Consider the following 20804-nt stretch of genomic DNA (forward strand, 5'->3'; position numbering starts at 1 on the left):
CAGCAACTACATGCTAATTCACTCGCATTCACATAAAGTAGCCTTGTTGACAAGTTTGGCTGAGTAAAGGCAAAACACACAAGATATAGAACCTTCAATGCCCTTAAATGGCGAATGCGATATCTCTTCTTTATAGCAGAAACAAACTGCTGCAGAAAAAGTTAGGTGCCATGCAAAATGTAATGTACTTTTTACTCCAATACATTTGTGATGAGTAATGCAGTTACACATTTCATTCGTCATAAATGTAGTCAAGTAGAGTAAAAGTTGCAAATATATTTGATACTTAGCAAAACTACAAAGTAGCCAAAAAGATACTTAAGAACAGTAACTAATTACATTTACTCTGATACTTTACACCACTGGTCGTTAGTAGATCACGCGCAGAACTTTCCACTCCCATCTATGCTTTTTTGGAATTGCGCTCTCACGTTTATTTGCCGTGTTTAGTAAATCTGGCCCGAACAATCAAGTCTTGCTTGTATATACTCTTATGTACTGCATGCTCTTTTTTTGTTTGTTTCCTTGTCGTTCGTTCGTGGTCTTCGCGTAATTTTTTTTGTGAAGCATTATTTTGCTTCGCTTCTATGATAAAAGAGTCACTCTTGCATTGTGTGTTTGTGCATTCGGGGGCGGAGCAATGAATGTTTGTTTGGGTTGATTTCAAATATCAACAGTGTTCAACAGCAATTTTGAAAAACCACATACTGCACCTTTAAGACTTGTAAAGTCTTAAACACTGATGTGCTATGTTTGTCTGTGGGCAAGTCATTTAGTAATGTAGTCAGGCTCATCAATTGACTCGAGTCTGTGGCTACACAACGAAAAAGTATAAAAGAGGTTCAGGTCTTCTCTACTCACTGATTTGTGTCGTCTTTTCTTTCCCTTCTTCTTGTGTTTCTTAGATTTCTTGTAACTTCTCTCTGTGAAGATCAATATCACACGGTTATCATTGAGAGTCTCTGACTTCTGTTAAACGGTCATGATGTATTCAGTATTGATGTGCTGTGCAGGACACTGATATCGATCCGAAACAACACTGACCAGATTCCCCAGAGGAAGAGTGTTCAGACGGAGATTTAGATGTTGAACGTTTCTTCTTCTTCGAGTGATACTCATCATCCTCTGACTCCGAGCCCTTCCGTGAACAAACACACAGGACACAAGTTAGGAGGATGTGTGAGAAAGTGTCTTGAGTAAATGCATACCTGCAAACTCTGAACCAGATCCAAGCAGCAAATAATACATATTAATAAGCCTACTCTTTGAATTCTTTATTATGGTAACACCCTAAACTGTTTTATTTACGAAGGCTCTGAAGGAAATTTTGAAGCATTTGCGTTATAAATTTGAACGGTCTAAGACCTTCTATCAAATGTACAAATCACCTGGATACCAGTAATGTCAACTATTAGTATTTTCAACTATCCAAAAAGTTGATGAACAAATTGTCTCCTCTCTTACTAGAAAGGATACCAAAAAGAATAGTCGGTCACACTTTAGAATATAATCCAATTCTCACTATTAACTATGACTTTTGCCTCAAACTCCTAACTGCTGCTTATTAATACTTAGTAAGGTTGTTGTTAAGTTTAGGTGTTGGGTAGGATTAGGTGTTGTAGATTAGCGCTCACATTCTTCTGTCTTCATTAAACTGCGTGCAGAATTATTAGGCACGTTGATTTTCTGATCATATTTTTTTTTTTAGGCACATTTTACCAATTGTAAAATGCATAAAGTGTTGTGAATACAGAAGACTGTTTTTTTAATAGGCTTTATAGAGAGATGTACACATCCTCTTGTACCACTGTTTGAAAAATTCATCTTCCAGAATCTGGCTGTAAGTTTTGAGAGTTCTTTTTTTGTCCATCTCTGCAAAACGGACTTCAGGATAGGAGATGGACTAAAAACTAACCCCCAAAACTTACAGCCAGATTCTGGAAGATGAATTCTTCAAACAGTGATACAAGAGGATTTGGTGCTGGTCCTTCAAGAGTCACTCTCAACCTCTGTCTATAAAGCCTGTATCTTCCGTTTTCACAACACTTCATGTATTTTACAACACTTCAGCTTGTGATTCTTATAAAGTGGGGGTCATTTTTCAGGATTCTTTCCCTAACTTAAGTCTTTGAGATCCTGACACCTTGACACTCCAGGTAGGTTGCAGTTCTGGAAAATGGTGCCGCTGGAGACTAAAGGGTTCCTGATGGTTTCATACTTAATTCTTAATGTCTTTTCTTCGTCGCCTGTTTTTGTCTGATCCTGCTGACCCATTGAACATTTCACTGTCCAATGGTCATGCCTTAACAGCAATTTCTAGTATTGCATTAGTATTGTATCCTTTTCATGTGCATTTAATAATTTTTGACTTTTCAGTCTGAGTTAAATCTCTTTTTTGGCTCATTTTATCTGTTAAAGAAAACGTGTCTAATAATTCTGCACACCTGAATATAAGGCGTATTTTTAGTTTATTTACAGCCTTCGTGAACAATTATATATCACTTATAAATGATTAAATACTTAATTAAAAGTAGTTATTAGGATTTATGTGGTTTGAAATTGGTAAAACATGCCTAGAAAAATATATGATCAGAAAAGCAACGTGCCTAAAAATTTACGACCTCTGTTAAACAGTCAAATCGAATACGATATTATATAAAACTGTTCAACCAAAAAAGTAAACAGTTTGCGAAAAAGTATAGGGTTTGCTTTTATATTATTAGCAACGGAAAGGCAAACAATACTTTCTCGTTTACCGTCAACATTCAGCTAATACACTCAATCTATATCGTTAAAACAAATCTCTGAATATCCGATTAACATTTAAATTCACAATCCTTTCAGATTGAATCAAATCCAGCCGTAAGATCTTCTGAAGTGTGCATTTGTAGCCTGCATTAATGTGTTTCTGTGCATGACAGTCGCTCCGTGCGAAGTGAACGCGGACAGGAGAGTTCAGCTCAGCTGGAGATGTGACAAACTTTAAATCCTTGATTTTAAAATATGCTGCACTATATTCAGTTGACCACTGTCTTATTAATGTAATTTACACAGTGCTGTATGTAAAATTAGTGCTACCATGTCTGTATTTGAAAAACAATTATTACCAGTATGCACAAACTTACCAGATTACTGAGTGCCCTGTTAGCCCAGTGTTTACTTCCTTTTTATCTATATATTTTTAAACAATTACTTTATTTGTGAAAAATACTGTAATATGATTGCAGAATCAAGCAGTTGCCATCTAAAAGTATAAGCATGTTCATATTTCAAATGTATTAAATATTAATTCATATAAATATAAATTATCCACATTATATATCAGCCATCGGTCACCCTGCTCTCTAAGATATTGGCATCAGCCATAAAAAAAAAAACAATATCGGTCGACCACTAATTCAGACAGTGTTATCTATACATAATATATGTAATATGCATGGTAATAAGCAACTAGTTAATAGTGAGAATTGGACCCTAAACTAAAGTGTTACCGAATAGTCTTCTTCATGCAAAGAGTGCTCATCCAACATCCTTAAAAACTGGCTATAAGGTAACCCACGTTTTAAGACTCTACCGTATCTGTTCTAAGTAAGGTCCTGTCACAAATGGAACCCTAAACGGTCTTCCGACGAGTCTGCACTTTCGTAACGTAACGCCACTTTGACTGTCAGGAAGAAGTCTGCTGCGGAGCTCGCTTCAGTGCAGGCTCAGAAAAAGTGTGCATCGAGGGTGCATATCGACCGGAAAGTGGGCGATTGTGAGCATCCTTCTGAAACCTAAAATGACAAACGCGCACACGGCAGCCACTGTAAGTCAACAAGACCGTAAGTGCATATGAAGTGTGCCATTTGGGACAGGGCCAAAGAGGATTTTTAGGTGAAAGTCCAGACCCTGTATGCAGATTTCAATTCACAGGGATATCCCAATAAGTGGCTTGATGCTGATCAACCACTTTGCGTTTTCTCTGGGAGCTCTAGTTTGAGGGATAAACTTGTTCATGTGGATACTTACATCTCTCCAACTACTCTGGTTGATGCCCAGGGTAACTTCCCATGATACAATTGTACTTCTTGACTTGTACTAAATATGTTAAATGTAAATCATTTACACATCCTCGTACATTGAAAAAATACATGGTTAGACAATTGATCACTTGTGCAAGAGTACATATGTGATTTATATTAATATTTGCTCATGTTCATTGTTATATCTTGGAAAAAGCACACGTGCATTACGCACAAGAATCATTTAACATACAAATGCAATCAGGAGGCAGGATGATACATCTCAAATTTATCATAATTTTAAGATTGCCAAACATTCTTTGTCTGACATGAAGTTGAAAGGATTTTACCTCATAGAAGAGGTGGAGATAGAGGCAACACGTTTTTACAAAGGGAGGCCCCAAGGAAGGAACAGTGGTGAACCGGCAACAGGGTCATGGGCGGCCAAGGCTCATTGATGCACGTGGGGAGCAAACGCTGGCTCGTGTGGTCCAATCAAACAGACGAGCTACTGTAGCTCAAATTGCTCAAGAAGTTAACGCTGGTTCTGATAGAAAGGTCTCTCAGAATACACAGTGCGTTGCGTATGAGGCTGAATAGCCGCAGACTAGTTAGGGTGCCCATGTTGACCCCTCTCCACCACCGAAAGCACCAACAGTGGAAACGTGAGCATTAGAACTGGACCACGGAGCAATGGAAGAAGGTGGCCTGGTCTGATGAATCACGTTTTCTTTTACATCACGTGAATGGGCGGGTGCACGTGTGCCGCTTACCTGGGGAACACATGGCACCAGGATGCATTATGGGAAGAAAGGAAGCCGGCAGAGGCAGTGTGATGCTTTGGGCAATGTTCTGCTGGGAAACCTTGGGTCCTGATATCCATGTGGATGTTACTTTGACATACCACCTACCTAAGCATTGTTGCAGACCTTTCATGGAAACGGTATTCCCTGGTGGCTGTGGCCTCTTTCAGCAGGATAACGTGCCCTGCCACAAAGCAAAAATGGTTCAGGAATGGTTTGAGGAGCACAACCACGAGTTTGAGGTGTTGACTTGGCCTCCAAATTCCCCAGATCTCAATCCAATCAAGCATCTGTGAGATGTCCTGAGTAAACAAGCCCGATCCATGGAGGCCCCACCTCACAACTTAAAGGATTTAAAGGATCTGCAGCTAACATCTTGGTGCCAGATACCAGAGCACACCTTCAGGGGTCTAGTGGAGTCCATGCCTCGACAGGTCAGGGCTGTTTTGGCAGCACAAGGGGGACCAAGACAATATTAGGTCATAATGTTATGCCTGATCAGTGTTTATGCATGTATGCATGTGCGTGTGTGTATATATATATATTTGTAATATTTCTACTATTTGCTGCAGTTGTATATTTGTAATATCCTGTGCCATCCTGTGTGGTAAAGGTCATAATTACTGCAATTACGTGATTTCAACTTGTCAACTCGTAGAACTCGTAATTACAGCTTGTTCCATGTGACCGTTGTACCACCTGACCACTGCAGATTTTTTTGGCGCTGATAGTGGTGCTATAGAAACATAATTCCCAGTTGGAGGACGTGAACAGCTCCGAATATAACATCACAGATTGTCATCTCTAGACTACTATAGCTACGACATGGTGTGAACTAGTGTTTGATATGTATTGATACTGAAATATCTGAAACAGTTCCAATACTACTTTTCGATACACCAATACCAGCTGCGTGCTCGCGAATCGGCACATAGTCACATCATTCCCTCCAGTTGAATAGTGCTTGTATTGCACAATTTTACTCATTCCTGAAGGTTTCGGGCTCACACCTAAAGCGTGCATACCACTGATCTATATATATGAGTGCCGCACACATGAAGCAGCCTCTCAAACAGATCACGAGTGCAAAACATTGACAGTTTAAGCGCAATAAGGCATGAAAAAGAACAAACACACACAAAATGATGTCAAAATATCCGTCTTGGCGAATATTCAGATAAACAGTCAGTTTTGGAACTTAAATAGTTGAGAAAGATAACATGCTCTTAAAGTGACAGCAGTCTAATATTTCTGCAGCTGTCTGTCATGTTAATCAAAAAACAAAAGACAAAAAAAAAAAAACAGACTGCTCGACTGAATAACTTTAATTGTAACTAAGCAGTAATCTGTATTTATTATGATTATAATGAAGACTATCCAGTGTCATTTTACATTTGATTATTTAATTTCTGTAGTATTTCTTACCCAAATACTTAAAAAAAAAAAGTAAAGCCATGTTTATTTCATTTATCTAAGTCTATTTGTGCTATCATTTGCAATTTGTTCTTATTTTATTACAGTTTACTTATCTTTTCTGGCAAATTTTGTAAAACAAATCTCAAATAAAGCCTCACTGTGCTCTGTGTAAGCTATTGCAACAAAATAATGAAAATATTTTTTTAAATAATAATAATAATATTATTATCTGTATGGCAGGGCAGTAGCCTATATATATATATATATATATATATCACCTATATATGGCGGTTTTCCCAGTGGTATCGAAAATCTATATTTTTCAAGGTAGAGATTCCAGTATCGTGACAACACTAGCGTGAATGCAGCATAATTGCCATAGTCTCTTGGAGCTCTACTCTTGCTAATTGAATCCAGCTGATTATCCCCAATTGGTAATCTACAAAGAAAAGGGGGGGATGTTTGTTGTAATGTGAGCAATGAAGAAAGCAATGTGCTGTAACGTCTGCTCGTGCTTGTCTAGTCTAGCTTTTAATTCATGTGCACCTTGAAGTTTATAAAATAAATAAAAATCAATAAAACTTTAGTCTGGAATGATTTCAGTGTGCGGTTAAAAATTCTCTTTTTTTCGTTTGTTTGCAACAAAGTAAACTGTAAAATGCCTGTACAAATTATGATTTAACAACTACAATTCAAATAATAAAGTTTTGAAAAAACAAAGTAAACTAAATCAAATTACGTATTTTATATTCAATTGGTCAGAACAAAAACACCAGATGGGCTGAATGAAAATGCAAATTCACTCTGATAGCAGATGGTGCATATGGAACAGCAGAAATAGAGTGGTTACCCCGTACACAAAAACCCTGTATTTGCCATTATACGGAGGCAAGATGAAAAGAAAATGCCATCAAAACTTTTCTGAAGACAGTTCCCTTCAGAGATACATTCATATAAAGCCACATGAATGGCCTATTTCAATGTCAGAATAAAGAATTTCACCCAAATTATACGAGATGACTAGAGGCAGTACTCACTGATCGAGACCGGGAACGCTTTCTGTGGTGTTTCTTGGATTTCTTGGAGTGTTTTTTAGTCTTTGAGTGATGATGCTGACATTCGTGCTGTAGAAAAAGAATCACAGATATAACCAATTAATTACTAAATTCTTGATTCAAATTAGTTGACAGGTTTTCCAAGAACGATTTTCTTTTAAAGGGGACCTATTTTGTTGATTTTGTTGTCTACTAGAATAGGGTTTCCTGCTTGAATGTTTCCCCATATTTTGCAGCACCTCCCTTCCCAGTCTGTCAGTAATGCTCTGTTTAGTTCCTGAAAGTGCACTGTGCTTTGATTGGTTGGGAGGACCATTCTGTTGTGATTGGTCAACTGCTTTGAGAATGTTTTGAAATGTCACGCTCCTTACCATAACCGTGAGTTTACAACACACTGCCAGGGCTCGACAATGGGGAATGTGTGACCCTGGACTACAAAACCAGTCATAAGGGTCATCTAAATATTGAGGAAAAATTGCCTTTAAAGTTGTCCAAATTAAGTCCTTAACTCCTTAAAGTTCATGAGCGCGTGCACGGGTTGAAGCGCTATTTTTAGCACGAGTGTAATGTTTGTTAATAGATTTAACATAAAAAAACATCATTAATCTTGACAAACTATATATCATTCTAAAGGTCTAAACCTCAAGCATTGAGGACAGACCACTGTTTTTCAGTGAAAAGCTTATAACGGCTGTATTTTTGCATCAATGTAAGCAATACACATCAACGATTTTATAAATAAAAACAGAGCACATACCTTTTGTGTCCTAATTACGAGCCACACACGCATCCACTGCAAACAATTCCAGAATGAATGGAAAGGTGAGGGTCCACTGAATAACATCCCATAGAGCATTTTTAATCCAACGAAACGATAATGGTGTAATATTGATGGTTAATCCTTTGTTTACATCGCATTTCTGCGGAGCGGAGTATCATACTAGACTGTTATGCAATAAAATAATGCACCAAAAACAGTCTCCCGGTAGCATAAAGTGGCATGGGTTTAAAGCTTAGAATGTTACGAACATTCTACAACTAACCCCACTCAAAAACATGCAAAGATAGCCGCGATATAGTCAAAAATATCCAACCATTGCACTCGTTTTAGGTGATGTCATGATGTGCTCATCCAATGATATTGTCTGTTTATCTGGAGCCAATAAAAGCATTGAATCGTCATGACTGACAGAAAATGTAGCCAATGAGCACACGATTCCAACGAGACCTTGCATGTGTATATTTGTCACATGGGCAGACCTGCCAACCTTGAAGAAACTTTATGAGTACACCCCCCCCCCCCCACAGGCCCGATAGCCCACCGCCAATGTACGCTCCACCGTTGTCCACCCACCAGTAAGAAATCTATGAGATACCTAACACTAAAATACATAATATACACAATATACTTTCACCAATTACGATTTATTAGTTACTCCATAACCAAATACAAGTAGACCATAAATGTTATACAGTTACTGCACACCCATCCTTGTGTTCAGGATATTATAAACAAAAAAGGCTGATGATGGTTAAACGTCATACAAAAATAGAACAAAAGACAAATTAAACACAAATAGTAAGATTAATAACAAACTACCGTGTTCACTAGCAAAAGTGTTTGTTTTCAAGTAGATGGCAGCAATCTTCCACTAAACTATGGCACATTTCATATTTTCACTATGAATGAAACTGAGTAGTAGATATTTTATTTGAATTTGACATAAAATGTTGCTATTATATAAATAGACTATTACAAATTTACATGTACATTTAATTTAATATTTAATCAAATTAAATATGAATTTTAATTAATAAATAAAAATGTATATAATTTAACACAACTACACAAAACTACACAACTGTAGAGTAAAACATTAATACAAAACTGATATTCCATGCGTTTAAAAAAATCTGACAAGATTAAGGCAAAATCACACTGTCTGGTGCCTCTCTAGACAACCCAGCACAATTGCTAGCATAAAGTTTAAGGTAAAAATAACTGCCATTCATTTACTAGTATCTTAATACTATGCAATTTGATAAACTGTTCATTCATTACATCACTTTACCTCTGTCTTTATCCCCATTTTTCATCTTCCCTGCATCAGATGGCTTTGGTCTTTTTGATACTATAGGGTAGGCTATGGCAGACCATAATGCTCATTTATAATGTGTCGTGTGAATTCGACCATCTGTCACAATCAGGTAACTTTTTGTCTACACCTGGTGCGAGTTAAGCACCCTCAAACGAAAGCAATGCTTTCTACATTGAATGTGGCAAGACGCGACGCGACACAACAGTTACGTTAATTAATTTATACCAGCAGGCCTAACAAAATCATACAAGAAACTAATTATGGAGCTTTGATATTACAGAAACGCCAACTCTATTCATTCACTAAAATTTGCTGAAAGTCAACAGCACAACTGTGCAACGTGCATGTTCACATTTTAATTATCCACAACAACCCCAAAACTTGCCCGCTTGCCTTGCACATCTGCTAATAAACGATGGGCAACTTTTTTCGACTATTTTTCTTACCTTATTTTTTTTTTTTTTTTGTTGCTGTGGATGTTATTGAGCTTAGAAGTTTAGCTCTTGCGTTCTTCTGAACATCTCGCGCCGCGCTGCCATTGCCCGATGCCATTTTTATATCACTCCATAATCTGTCTATGTTTTAAATGCCTATTCCCCGAGTGGTAGACTACAATGACTGGCTGTTTTAAAATATCTACGAGAAGCTAGGCCTCCATACTGACAGCTGGGCTCATAGCTTGCAGGTTTGCTTAGTGCACTGTAATAATATTTAAGAATGTATATATTTTTTTCCATTTGATTGGTTCAACCGCCACTCGCCCAAATTTTTTTTAAATATAATTTTTCGTCAAGTCAACCGCGGCTGTAACCGCCAACAGCGCATCTCTGTGAGGCGGTTCAGCCATGGCATGCACGCTGCAGTTATCCGGCCTGCCTAGCTTGCTTGAGGCACTGAAATGAAACGAACGCGCTCGGCGCGGGCTTGAAGCATTGTCTAGGAGGGGCGGGCATGTAAGCGGAGGGTTAAAATGAAGCGCTCTGATTGGCCGAAAGCTTTTCACTCCACTTTCACGCTGTGTCTCAGCAGCAGAATCAACGTCATAGACTGCACTGAAACCGCCGAAATGCGAGATGCAACAAAATGCGTACATAGAGAGCAGCGAATCGTACAAGCGTACCAAAGGGTCAAAATGCGTGCCGAGTACGAAAAATGCGTACATGTTGGCAGGTCTGCATGGGCGTGAATATTTATTCATCTGAATGTGCCAATGTGGCGCGCTCTCCCACGAGATGCTGCGAGTCTGACATCTGCGAGTCTGTCCCCATCTGACAGCTAAAAGCTAACGGGCTAGTACAGACGGTCTCTTTGTAGTAACTGTTTGCTAATCTTACTAACTGGACGGAATGTATTATCCAATGGATCGTCAAAAGAAGTTTTTATTGTGCTGAAGATGTTTTATTTGAGCTCACTCGAAGCAGCTATGTGGAAAACATTGAGGAGAGTGAAGACAGCGTTGACGGTGCTTGTTGACAGAGAAGTTGATCCAATAACATACCGGTGAGTTGCTATGTGTAGTTGTTTATGTATATTGAGAATGTGTGTGAGAATTGTATATATTTTATTGTTTCTGTGTGCTAGAAAATAATGCAATATACCAGTATGCATTATACATATGCTGATATTTTGCATTTTTCCTAGCACACATGGGGAAAAAGTATATATAATTTTTCCCCATGTGTGTGTAAATAAAACATATATATATATAACACATGTAATTGTTTATATATATATATATATATATATATATTGAGACTGTATTTATTTTATGTTTTTCCTGTGTGCTAGAAAAATTACAATATACCAGTATGGATTATACATATACTGATATTTAGCATTTTTTCTAGCACACACAGAAAAAAAAATATATATATATATATATAATATATAAAATGAATTTTTTTCTCCTGTGCTACAAAAAACAAATTTACGAAAAAAGAAAAGTTCTGGACGGCCGACCATCTGTGTGATTGTTGAATGCTCACTGTATCACCGGCCATTATATTGATTGTAGGACTGTGTGCGAATGTATGGGCCGCCGTCAATATGAATGCTCACTGTATAGCCGGCCGTTAGATTGATGCTTGGGCTGTGTGAGAATGTATAGGTGGCCATCAATATGAATGCTCACTGTATAGCCGGCCGTTAGATTGATGCTTGGGCTGTGTGAGAATGTATAGGTGGCCATCAATATGAATGCTCACTGTATAGCCGGCCGTTAGATTGATGCTTGGGCTGTGTGAGAATGTATAGGTGGCCATCAATATGAATGCTCACTGTATAGCCGGCCGTTAGATTGATGCTTGGGCTGTGTGAGAATGTATAGGTGGCCATCAATATGAATGCTCACTGTATAGCCGGCCGTTAGATTGATGCTTGGGCTGTGTGAGAATGTATAGGTGGCCGTCAATATGAATGCTGTCTAACCGACTGCCCATCAGTTTCATTGTTCATGGGATGGCCTGTAATTAGAGTGAATGATGACAGTGTGATTGTTGATTGAATGGGCAAACTATACAGAAATATTACATGCAGTGCTAATTCTCATTCCTTTCCTTGCCATTCTACAGGCATCAGGTTGAGTCTTCAGATGAGCTATGGCATCCAAGCACCAGCCAACCAGCAGAAAAGAGAAGAAAGCTTTCAGATTCTTCAAGATCTGCACTTGCTGTTGTAGACCTGAATCCGCCAGTAAAAGGCCAGTAAATGTTTTTTTTTTTACATTTGCAAATTGTGTGTGTTTTTATAGCTATATATTTATATTATATTGTTATTTATATTACTAGTTATATTTATAGTTATTATACTTATATTACTTGTTGTATTTTCAGTTGCAAAGAAGTTTAGCTCTTTTTTATTAATATTTCATTTTTATTATATTTTTATAAGTTCTGTTGTACAAATAAATCACTAATACAAAGTCTTATGGTTCTGCCTATTATTTTATAGTTGAAAAAGCATTCAAGCATCATATATGATGGCTAAAACAGCTTGCAGTACACTTCATAACATTAGGTTATCAAGTCTCCTGTAGGTTTCTTGGCACCTGGACATATTCTTAGAAAAAAGCATGCAGGAACCCCATTTTTCATGATATCTTCGTCAAATTTTAAATATAAACTGATGAGACTTGTGCCTTTCAATTCATTAACTTACTGGATTCCTCCAGGCTTATTTTCATATATTTTTACATCAAATAATAAAGTGTTCATTGTAGCACAAATCATCTTCAAGACACTTCAACTTCTATAACTGTTTGTCTTTCTAAGTTTTTTTCTACTTTAATGTTTGGGTAATAAACTCTAAAGTGTCTTCTTTTTAAAGATGTCTAAATTGTGCATGTAGTGCAAATTGTTCAGCAACTGCAATTGTTTTAGTTGGGAGATGTCATTTCTGGGGATGTGCCTCAAGCAGGCGGAGGGAGAAATGGAACAGACATAGTCTTGGAAAAAAGCTTGCAGGAACCACATTTTTCATTATATCTTCCTCAAACTTGAACTATAAACTGATAAGTCGTGTGGCTTTCAATCCATAACTGAACTGGATTCCTCCAGGTCTATTTTCATATATTTTTACATGAAATAATACAACATTCTGTGTAGTGCAAATAATTTTTGAGGCATTTCAACTATTATAATTTTTTATCTGTTTGAGAATTATCAACTCTGATTGCTTTTTAGTAGAGTCCCAAGTGTCTTCTTTCCAAAGATACCTTAATTGTGCCTGTAGCACACTGTTCTCAGGAGCTATAATTGTTTTAATTCAGGTAGGTCGTTTTCAGCTGTGAGCCCCAAAGTGGGGGTGCAGTTTAACAGGTTAAAATGCATATTACTACTAATAATACACTTTTTATATATTTACAGTAGGAAATGTACAAAATATCTTCATGGAACAATCTTTACTTAATATCCTAATGATTTTTGGCATAAAAGAAAAATCTATAATTTTGACCCATAAAATAGATGTTGAATGAAAACGCGCATTGCTGACAGCAGATGGCGCTGAACAGCAGAAATATCAATAGTGAATTTGAGTAAAATGTAAATAGAAAAATGTAGTTGGCATTACTTAAGGGTGCATGTTGAAGACATGTAAAGTCTATTTGGTCAAACACAAATTAGAGGAGTTCAAATTACTTTAAAAAAAATTTGAGGCAACTATTTGCATCAGACTTCTGAGTAAAACCAAGGCAATATTTTTGTGTACATTATTAAAATCAAAAGTTGTATCTGCTAATATTAAAGGGTTAGTTCACCCAAAAATGAAAATTCTGTCATTAATTACTTACCCTCATGTCGTTGGACACCCGTCAGAACTCCGTTCGTCTTCGGAACAGAAATGAAGATATTTTAGTTGAAATCTGATGGCTCTGAAAGGCCTCCATTGACACAATGGCACTTTACACTCTCAAGACCCTTAAAAGGTACTAAAGACGTCGTTACAAAGTCCATCTCACTACCGTGGTTCTAAAATAACTATGAATCAGCGAGAATAGTTTTTGTGCGCAAAAAAACCCTAAATAACGACTTACATAGTGATGACGATTTCAAAACACGGCATCGTGAAGCTTCGAAGCGTTATGAATCAGCGAGTCGAATCATGATTCAGATCGCGTGTCAAACCGCCAAACTGCTGAAATTTGGCGATTCAAACCGCTGATTCGACTCGCTGATTCATAACGCTTCGAAGCTTCATGATGCCGTGTTTTGAAATCGTCATCACCATGTAAGTCGTTATTTAGGGTTTTTTTGCGCACAAAAACAATTATCGCCGATTCATAAAGTTATTTTAGAACCACTGTAGTGAGATGGACTTTGTAACGAAGTCTTTAGTACCTTTTAAGGGTCTTGAGAGTGAACCGTGCCATTGTGCCAATGGAGGCCTTTCAGAGCCATCAGATTACAACTAAAATATCTTAATTTCTGTTCCGAAGATGAACGGAGGTCTTACGGGTGTCGAACAACATGAGGGTAAGTAATTAATGACAGAATTTTCATTTTTGGGTGAACTAACCCTTTAATGGACCTGAGCTAACACGAACTAACAATGAAAAGTTGTATTTTTATTAATAAACGTTAGAATAATAACTACTGAGATATATATACAGTTTAGAGTAGGACTATAAATAATTACATGGTTCCAGACTAACATTTGAGAGCAGTGGCACCAGTGCCACTAAGCTCTACAGATGGCAGCGCTGGAGAAATGTATCAAAGTTAATTTAATCATAAAATACTATTGTTTTGTTAATAAGTGCAGCTAGTAAAAATAATAATAATATATGTTTGTTTACTGGAAATTTAACAGTGAAGCAGTGAACTTGAATGCGTGCAAACACAATATAAATATTCTACTCTTATTAAATGTACCTGACTGTTCTTCTATATTATCACACTGAACTGGCTGACAGCTTCAGTGATTATAAAAGGAGCACTCTTTACTTGTTTTCTATGTAATTTAGTGACAATTTGAAGAAAAGTTTTTGTCTTTCATTAGACGGACTTCCTACTTTTTTCCGTATATTAAAAGGTCCTGTTCTTCGTGATCCCATTTTTCAAACTTTAGTTAGTGTGTAATGTTGCTGTTAGAGCATTTATAGTACCTGTAAAATTATAAAGCTCAAAATTCAATGCCAAGCGAGATATTTTATTTAACAGAAGTTCCCTTTCAAAGCCTATAGCGAACGGCTGGTTAGGACTACATCCTGGTATTTCCTGCTTTAATTACGTCAGTAGAGCAGTATGTCGACTAACCTCCGCCCAGAAGAACGCGCGAAAAAGGGGCGTGGTCTTGTTGCTCCCGCGTGGAGAATAGGAAGTGTTGCGTTCGGTTGCGTTCGTATAGTTTGTTTGTTGCCATGTCGTCGAGACGCTGTTATTTTCATCCCGGAGTCAAGTCACCTTTGTTTGGCTTTCCCAGGGACGCTGTACTTAGAGATCATTGAGCGCATACATCCCCGTTATGGTGAGAGGCGTGACCTTTCCGGTAACGTGCGCTCTGCGTGCCTTAAGCTGCTGTCGAATCACAACACGGGAACCGCTGGCACAATCAGAACTCGTTACGTATTTCTGAAGGAGGGATTTCATAGAACAGGGAAATCTTTCAAGCCGTTTTGAGGACAGTGAAAACAGCAGTATACAGATAAGTAAATTGTGTGAAAAATACTGTGTTTTTTTACACGCGAAACATGAACACGTTATATTGCACACTGTAAACACAATCAAAGCTTCAAAAAAACACGAAAAACGGGACCTTTAAGGATTGGAAATGGCTAATAAGTGTTCCTATGCTGCCACCTATTGGTTATAGTGGTACAAATCATCACATTAAAAATCACATCAAATTGGATAATATTTAGAGCTTTTAAGTGCTGGAAAAAGTGTGAAGCACTTGAAAGCCCTTGAAAAATGCTTGCATTTCACTCTCAGAAGGTTGTACGTTCCCGGAGATTAATAATTTTTTTTTTGGACCATTTCTTCCACAATACAATGGGATGTTACTACATTAAATCCATTGTGAATGTTTATGATTTGTGGACTGAAACCCCTTAACTTTGTTCATGTAACAATGGTTTCTCCTGGTTTCCACATCAGCGCCGTTTGATCTGATATCTATGGTTTTTAACAGCAAATTCTGCGCCGAACGATTACACTAGATCTCACTGCAATGTTATCAATTCTGTGGTGATTGCAAACACTTTCTCACTGGATCTCATAGCACTGTGTAGTAATGGTGTCACGTGATCGAGATTAACCCATGTATGTTTATTATTGCTCCGAGCTGATAAACAGTCCATGCAGCACAGTTCAAACCAGTAGTGTGGTTCCGTTCCGCTTGCTATTTGAGGTTTCTCATATGTAACAGAAATGGCAGCTCTTATCAGTTGGGCAACATGGTGGTCGCACCAGTGCAGTCTGGAGCCCTTAATTACATATTTATTGAAAACATTGTGTACTTTTTGTAGACTCCATATAAAAATGTCTCTTTATATCCCCTTAAGCAAATTTTTTTTTTTTTTAAACTTGCACGGTGCCATTTTTAATGCGCTCCTAAATTTGTCAACTTATGAGCATGTGCTCCTTGGGAAAAAAATAAGTGTCAAGCCTTGACTACTAACGCAACTCAACCAGGCCCTGCCCCTTTATTTTGCGTATGCCTTGGGCAGGAATGATTTAAATGAGGAATATTGTGACATGTTTGTCCCCAGAAGAAATCTCAGAAACAGTGCGCACTGATATAGAGAATAACTCCCGTTGGAGTGATTTTGTGCTCTGTAACCGTTTTCATGCTCAAACAGCAACATTACACACTAAAGAAAGCTGACAACATAAAAACAAGCATAATAGGACCCCTTTAAAAAAATTTATGGAAAAAAACTTAAATGGTCACAAGATAAACTGTACATTGGGAAAAAATGAATGCACCATTGTCAAGTCAATTACTGTAAAAACTGATACCTCTAGTACATGCATGAAGTCTTTGAATATCCTCTTCCTCTCAGACTCCAGAGTGATGTCCTCAAATGCAGGCTCTTTTAGGAACCGCTCTCGTACCTGAACCAGCATGAACACACATTCACACCAGATCAGTAGAGGAAGACTAATGCATGATAAGGAGCCAGCTCAGATAGATTCTACTTCTAATAGATAAACAAAATAATTGTTGATATTTATTGTAATAGCGTGACATACTGCCTCCCATGTGGCCTCAGGTTCTAGAGGGGGCGTGGCCTGTTTCAGCATGCTCTTAAACGCTGCCTCCTTCCTCTTCATCTTCCTGGCCTCCTCTTTCTCTCTCTCCCTCTCACGTGCTTCAGCCTTCTCGAGCAACTAAAAACAGAACCAGGACAAAGAAACCAAACACAATTCAATGAATGTGAACTCACCTCATTAAGCAGTAAACATGAACTAAACACACTGGTTCTCTGCTCCAAACTCTAGTGAGCTGGCTTTCTTTCTAAAAGTACAGCAAGGCAGTCTGCTTACACTGTTGAAGGCCAGTTTGATGTTTCCTGCATCCAGCGTGGTGGCGCGTTTATCAGAGCTGATCACTGAGCCAAAATCCTCAAAGCCTGTGTTGATCTCCACCAGGAAGCCCTTATCCTACACAAACACATGCACACACACACACTTCATCAAGGGCTTCAGCACAGATCTGATAAACACCGATTGTCAGTCTCTCTCTCTCACCTTCAGGATGTCTTTAATGATTCTCTTCTCGTCATGGTAACGAGCTTTCAGATCCTCCACGTAAAACTTGAATAAGTCCAGAGGGGTGGAGCCTAAAAAACACACAGCATAACACTGTTGAGCAGCATATCACTTTTACAATAAAATACATCAATATCCAATAGCAGTGCATTAAATAAAAATTATCATAGAGAACCACAATATAAAAGGATTTTTTATTCGCCTTGCAATTATTTTGTTTTAGAAAGCCCCCCAAAAAAGAAATCGCCCATTTTATAAGTGCTGATGTATCAGAGTCATGTGGAGTTCACAGATTGTACTGGTGAAATGGAGACAGTCAGAAATGAGGACAGGACCCTTTTACATGTATTATTCATCAGCATCAAAGCCTGCCACGCACTGAGTGTGTGTGTGTGTGTGTGTGTGTGTGTGTGTGTGTGTGTGTGTGTGTGTGTGTGTGTGTGTGTGTGTGTGTGTGTGAGAGAGATAGAGCGAGAGACCTGGCTGGCCCAGCATGTTGTTGAAGCGGATATCGGCACTGACGGTTGGGTACATCTCCATCCAGGCAGACATGGAGTGCAGCTGCCCATGATCGTGAAGCTCATCCAGGAATTTCTGAAAAAACACACACAACAATTTAAAAACATGCTTATGATGTTTTCCTTTTCAAAGGATTAATACTGGTGGTAAATTAGATTTTTCCTCACTTTAAAAATTTGATTTTTTTAGGAATCCATTTGTTATAAAACATTTTTTCAAAAATCATGATGCGTTTCAAAATTGCTCAAACTTAGACTTTTAAAAAGCCTTTCCAGTAAGATGGGGGATTGAAAGAAAAAAAAAAAAAAGTTAAATTCGAACCAAACCAGTCAGTAATGGTGTCAGTAAAGTGATGTTGTCTATCAGGGTTCCTACACATTTAGAAAAAAAAATCCATACTTTTCCAGATTAAAATGTTCTAACTTCTCAGTAGATATTTCAGACCATATTCCGGTGGAGGGTTCGAAATTCGACATTCTGACTATGTATGCGATTATTTTGCTAAATAATTGCCATAACCTAAACACGTTCAATGCTAATTTTATTAAAACTGCAATGCTGAAGTACAGGATTACACTTCACACCTTCATTGACTGCATATATTTGAAATATTTTAAATTCATATAAAAAAAATTTAATAATAGTGCCACTGATCAAATTTATATATTGTTTTAATAAAAGCAGGCTATACAGTATAATGTTTGCAATACTATAAATTTACTAATGAAATAATTTATTATCGGGTCCTCACTCATCAAGCATTATTTTACATTATTCTCAGAACTATAGAGTACAGTTCAAAGACGACTTGCATATAGCAAAACAAGCAGTTTTGCATAATGAAAATATGCATCATGCAGTCATGTTAAACGATCACTAAGTGATAATTTTTTGGGGTTTTTTCCGGAAATTATACATTTTTTCTTTAAGAAAACTGAATAGGGGCAATAGTCTGGAAACATATTTTTCCATACTTACCCAGACCAGAAAAATACTAAAATCAAATGCCATACTGTGGGAACCCTGGTCTTTGTGACATGGGAGACTTAAATTGTAAACTGTAAAATTTTTGTTCCAAATGTATCGCTGACATGTGAGCTGTTGTACGCAGTTTGAACCCATATTAAGTGCAAAGTAGTTATCAATTAATTGCTTTAAACAATATTTATACTCCAGTGGGTTTCTGAGTGTTAACAAAGCCGAGTGATGCTTTAGCATTCTGTCTCCCTCACGGCACAATGACCCGCAGTACCTTAAACTCGGTCAAACAGATCATCTGTCATCACAGACTTTGTTGATAATCCAGCATCAAGTTCCAATTAATCAAGGTGAGAGCTTTTCATATTAGCAGGCCTGGACGGTTGACGCAGCGGACAAACCAGGACAGTCACGTGTGTGTGCGTGGGTCACCTGGAAGGCCTCTCTGTTCTTGCGTTGTCTTCGTCTCTCTCGCAGCAGAGTTTTCTGTTTCTCGTCCTCCTCTTCTTTCTCGAGAGCACGGATGTGTTCCTCAAAACAGATCAGCGCATCCTCCTTGTCCATGTCTAACACACACACAAACACAGAGGAAGATAAAAGCTTTGTGTATATCAAACACACTCACTCGCATTATGCGGGTTAAAAGCATCATCATGTGGAGGTGGCTGTACAGTGCGTGTGTGTTCATACTCTGTAGCTCTTCATCTTCGGCAAAAGTGGGGTTGTCTAGCAGGTATTGTTGTGCCTCAGACCATGTAGTTCTATATGTCACATTGGCCATATTGTCCAAAATGTTCTTCAGTGCCTCCCAGTTCCTCTTCCTCAGCTGCTTGGCTTGTTCCTGAAACAAAGCATCGAGTCACAATCAAGTAATATTCAGCTGCAGACCGGACAAGATCTTATATGCATTGGGAAGGCAATTCAGCAAATGTATTAGCCAAAATATTTTCTCTTCAAATTTTATGTAATAAATATTTAATCATTATTTAAGAAGAAAAAGTGTACAAATACACAATACAGATATGACTCTAAATGCTGATAAACATGATAAATGGCTGTGACAATAAATCAAGTTTTTGATCCTTTTGATCTTTCATTCAAAGAATAAAAAATTTAAAAAAATCGATCTATCTAAACCTTATAATCAACCTTAATCTAAATACACGTTGGCCACAATTCCTGGCACCCCTAGAAATTATTACGAGTAAAATATCTCTGAAGTATATTCCCATTCATTAGGGGTGTAACAGTACACAAAAAAACTGACGGTTCGGTACAGACCTCGGTTTTAAAGTCACGATTCGGTACAGCAGTTTTACAAAATTGCTTTTTATTTATTTTTATTCAACAGTGGTTTAATGAAAAAATTGTGTCTGTTATAATTGAATTCATTTAAGGACAAAGTTTATTAAAGATAATGATGTAAACTATATGGAGCCCTTACTTACACATTGCTATAATATTAAAGGTTAACAACAGAGCCCAAACTATTAGCCTAAATTCAGTTGCTATTTATTTTTAGATATAATAATCAACACTCATAAGCTTCACATAAGGCAGTTTTTGCATTAACTTCTAAATCTAATAATAATTTTTTTGAAAAAAATGTTTTTGTTGAAATATAATCATTTATACACATTGGCTGTCATTTTCATGGCAGATTTATTTAAACATACATTAAATAAACAAGACATCACTAACAGGCTAAGTATATAATGAA

The 20804-nt window shown here is 37.5% G+C and overlaps 1 protein-coding gene across 4 annotated transcripts in view; it reads right to left on the reverse strand.

The window, feature by feature from the left end:
- Positions 1-20804, reverse strand: part of prpf40a (PRP40 pre-mRNA processing factor 40 homolog A) — a 50960-nt gene that overhangs the window by 4116 nt on the left and 26040 nt on the right. For 2 of the 4 annotated variants that reach the window (XM_079821921.1, XM_079821920.1), the window contains 10 exons: positions 19775-19925; positions 19517-19650; positions 18067-18181; positions 17567-17658; positions 17363-17479; positions 17069-17206; positions 16835-16930; positions 7261-7347; positions 1045-1138; positions 862-923 (listed from right to left, as the gene is read on the reverse strand). In XM_079821921.1, coding sequence (XP_079678047.1) covers positions 862-923; positions 1045-1138; positions 7261-7347; positions 16835-16930; positions 17069-17206; positions 17363-17479; positions 17567-17658; positions 18067-18181; positions 19517-19650; positions 19775-19925 — 1086 coding nt within the window. The remainder of the gene's footprint in view (positions 1-861; positions 924-1044; positions 1139-7260; positions 7348-16834; positions 16931-17068; positions 17207-17362; positions 17480-17566; positions 17659-18066; positions 18182-19516; positions 19651-19774; positions 19926-20804) is intronic. The other 2 variants (XM_079821922.1, XM_079821923.1) reach the window with 1 other exon arrangement.

The sequence above is a fragment of the Gobio gobio genome, assembly GCF_949357685.1.
Source record: "Gobio gobio genome assembly, chromosome: 7".
In the NCBI taxonomy this organism is placed as follows: domain Eukaryota; kingdom Metazoa; phylum Chordata; class Actinopteri; order Cypriniformes; family Gobionidae; genus Gobio; species Gobio gobio.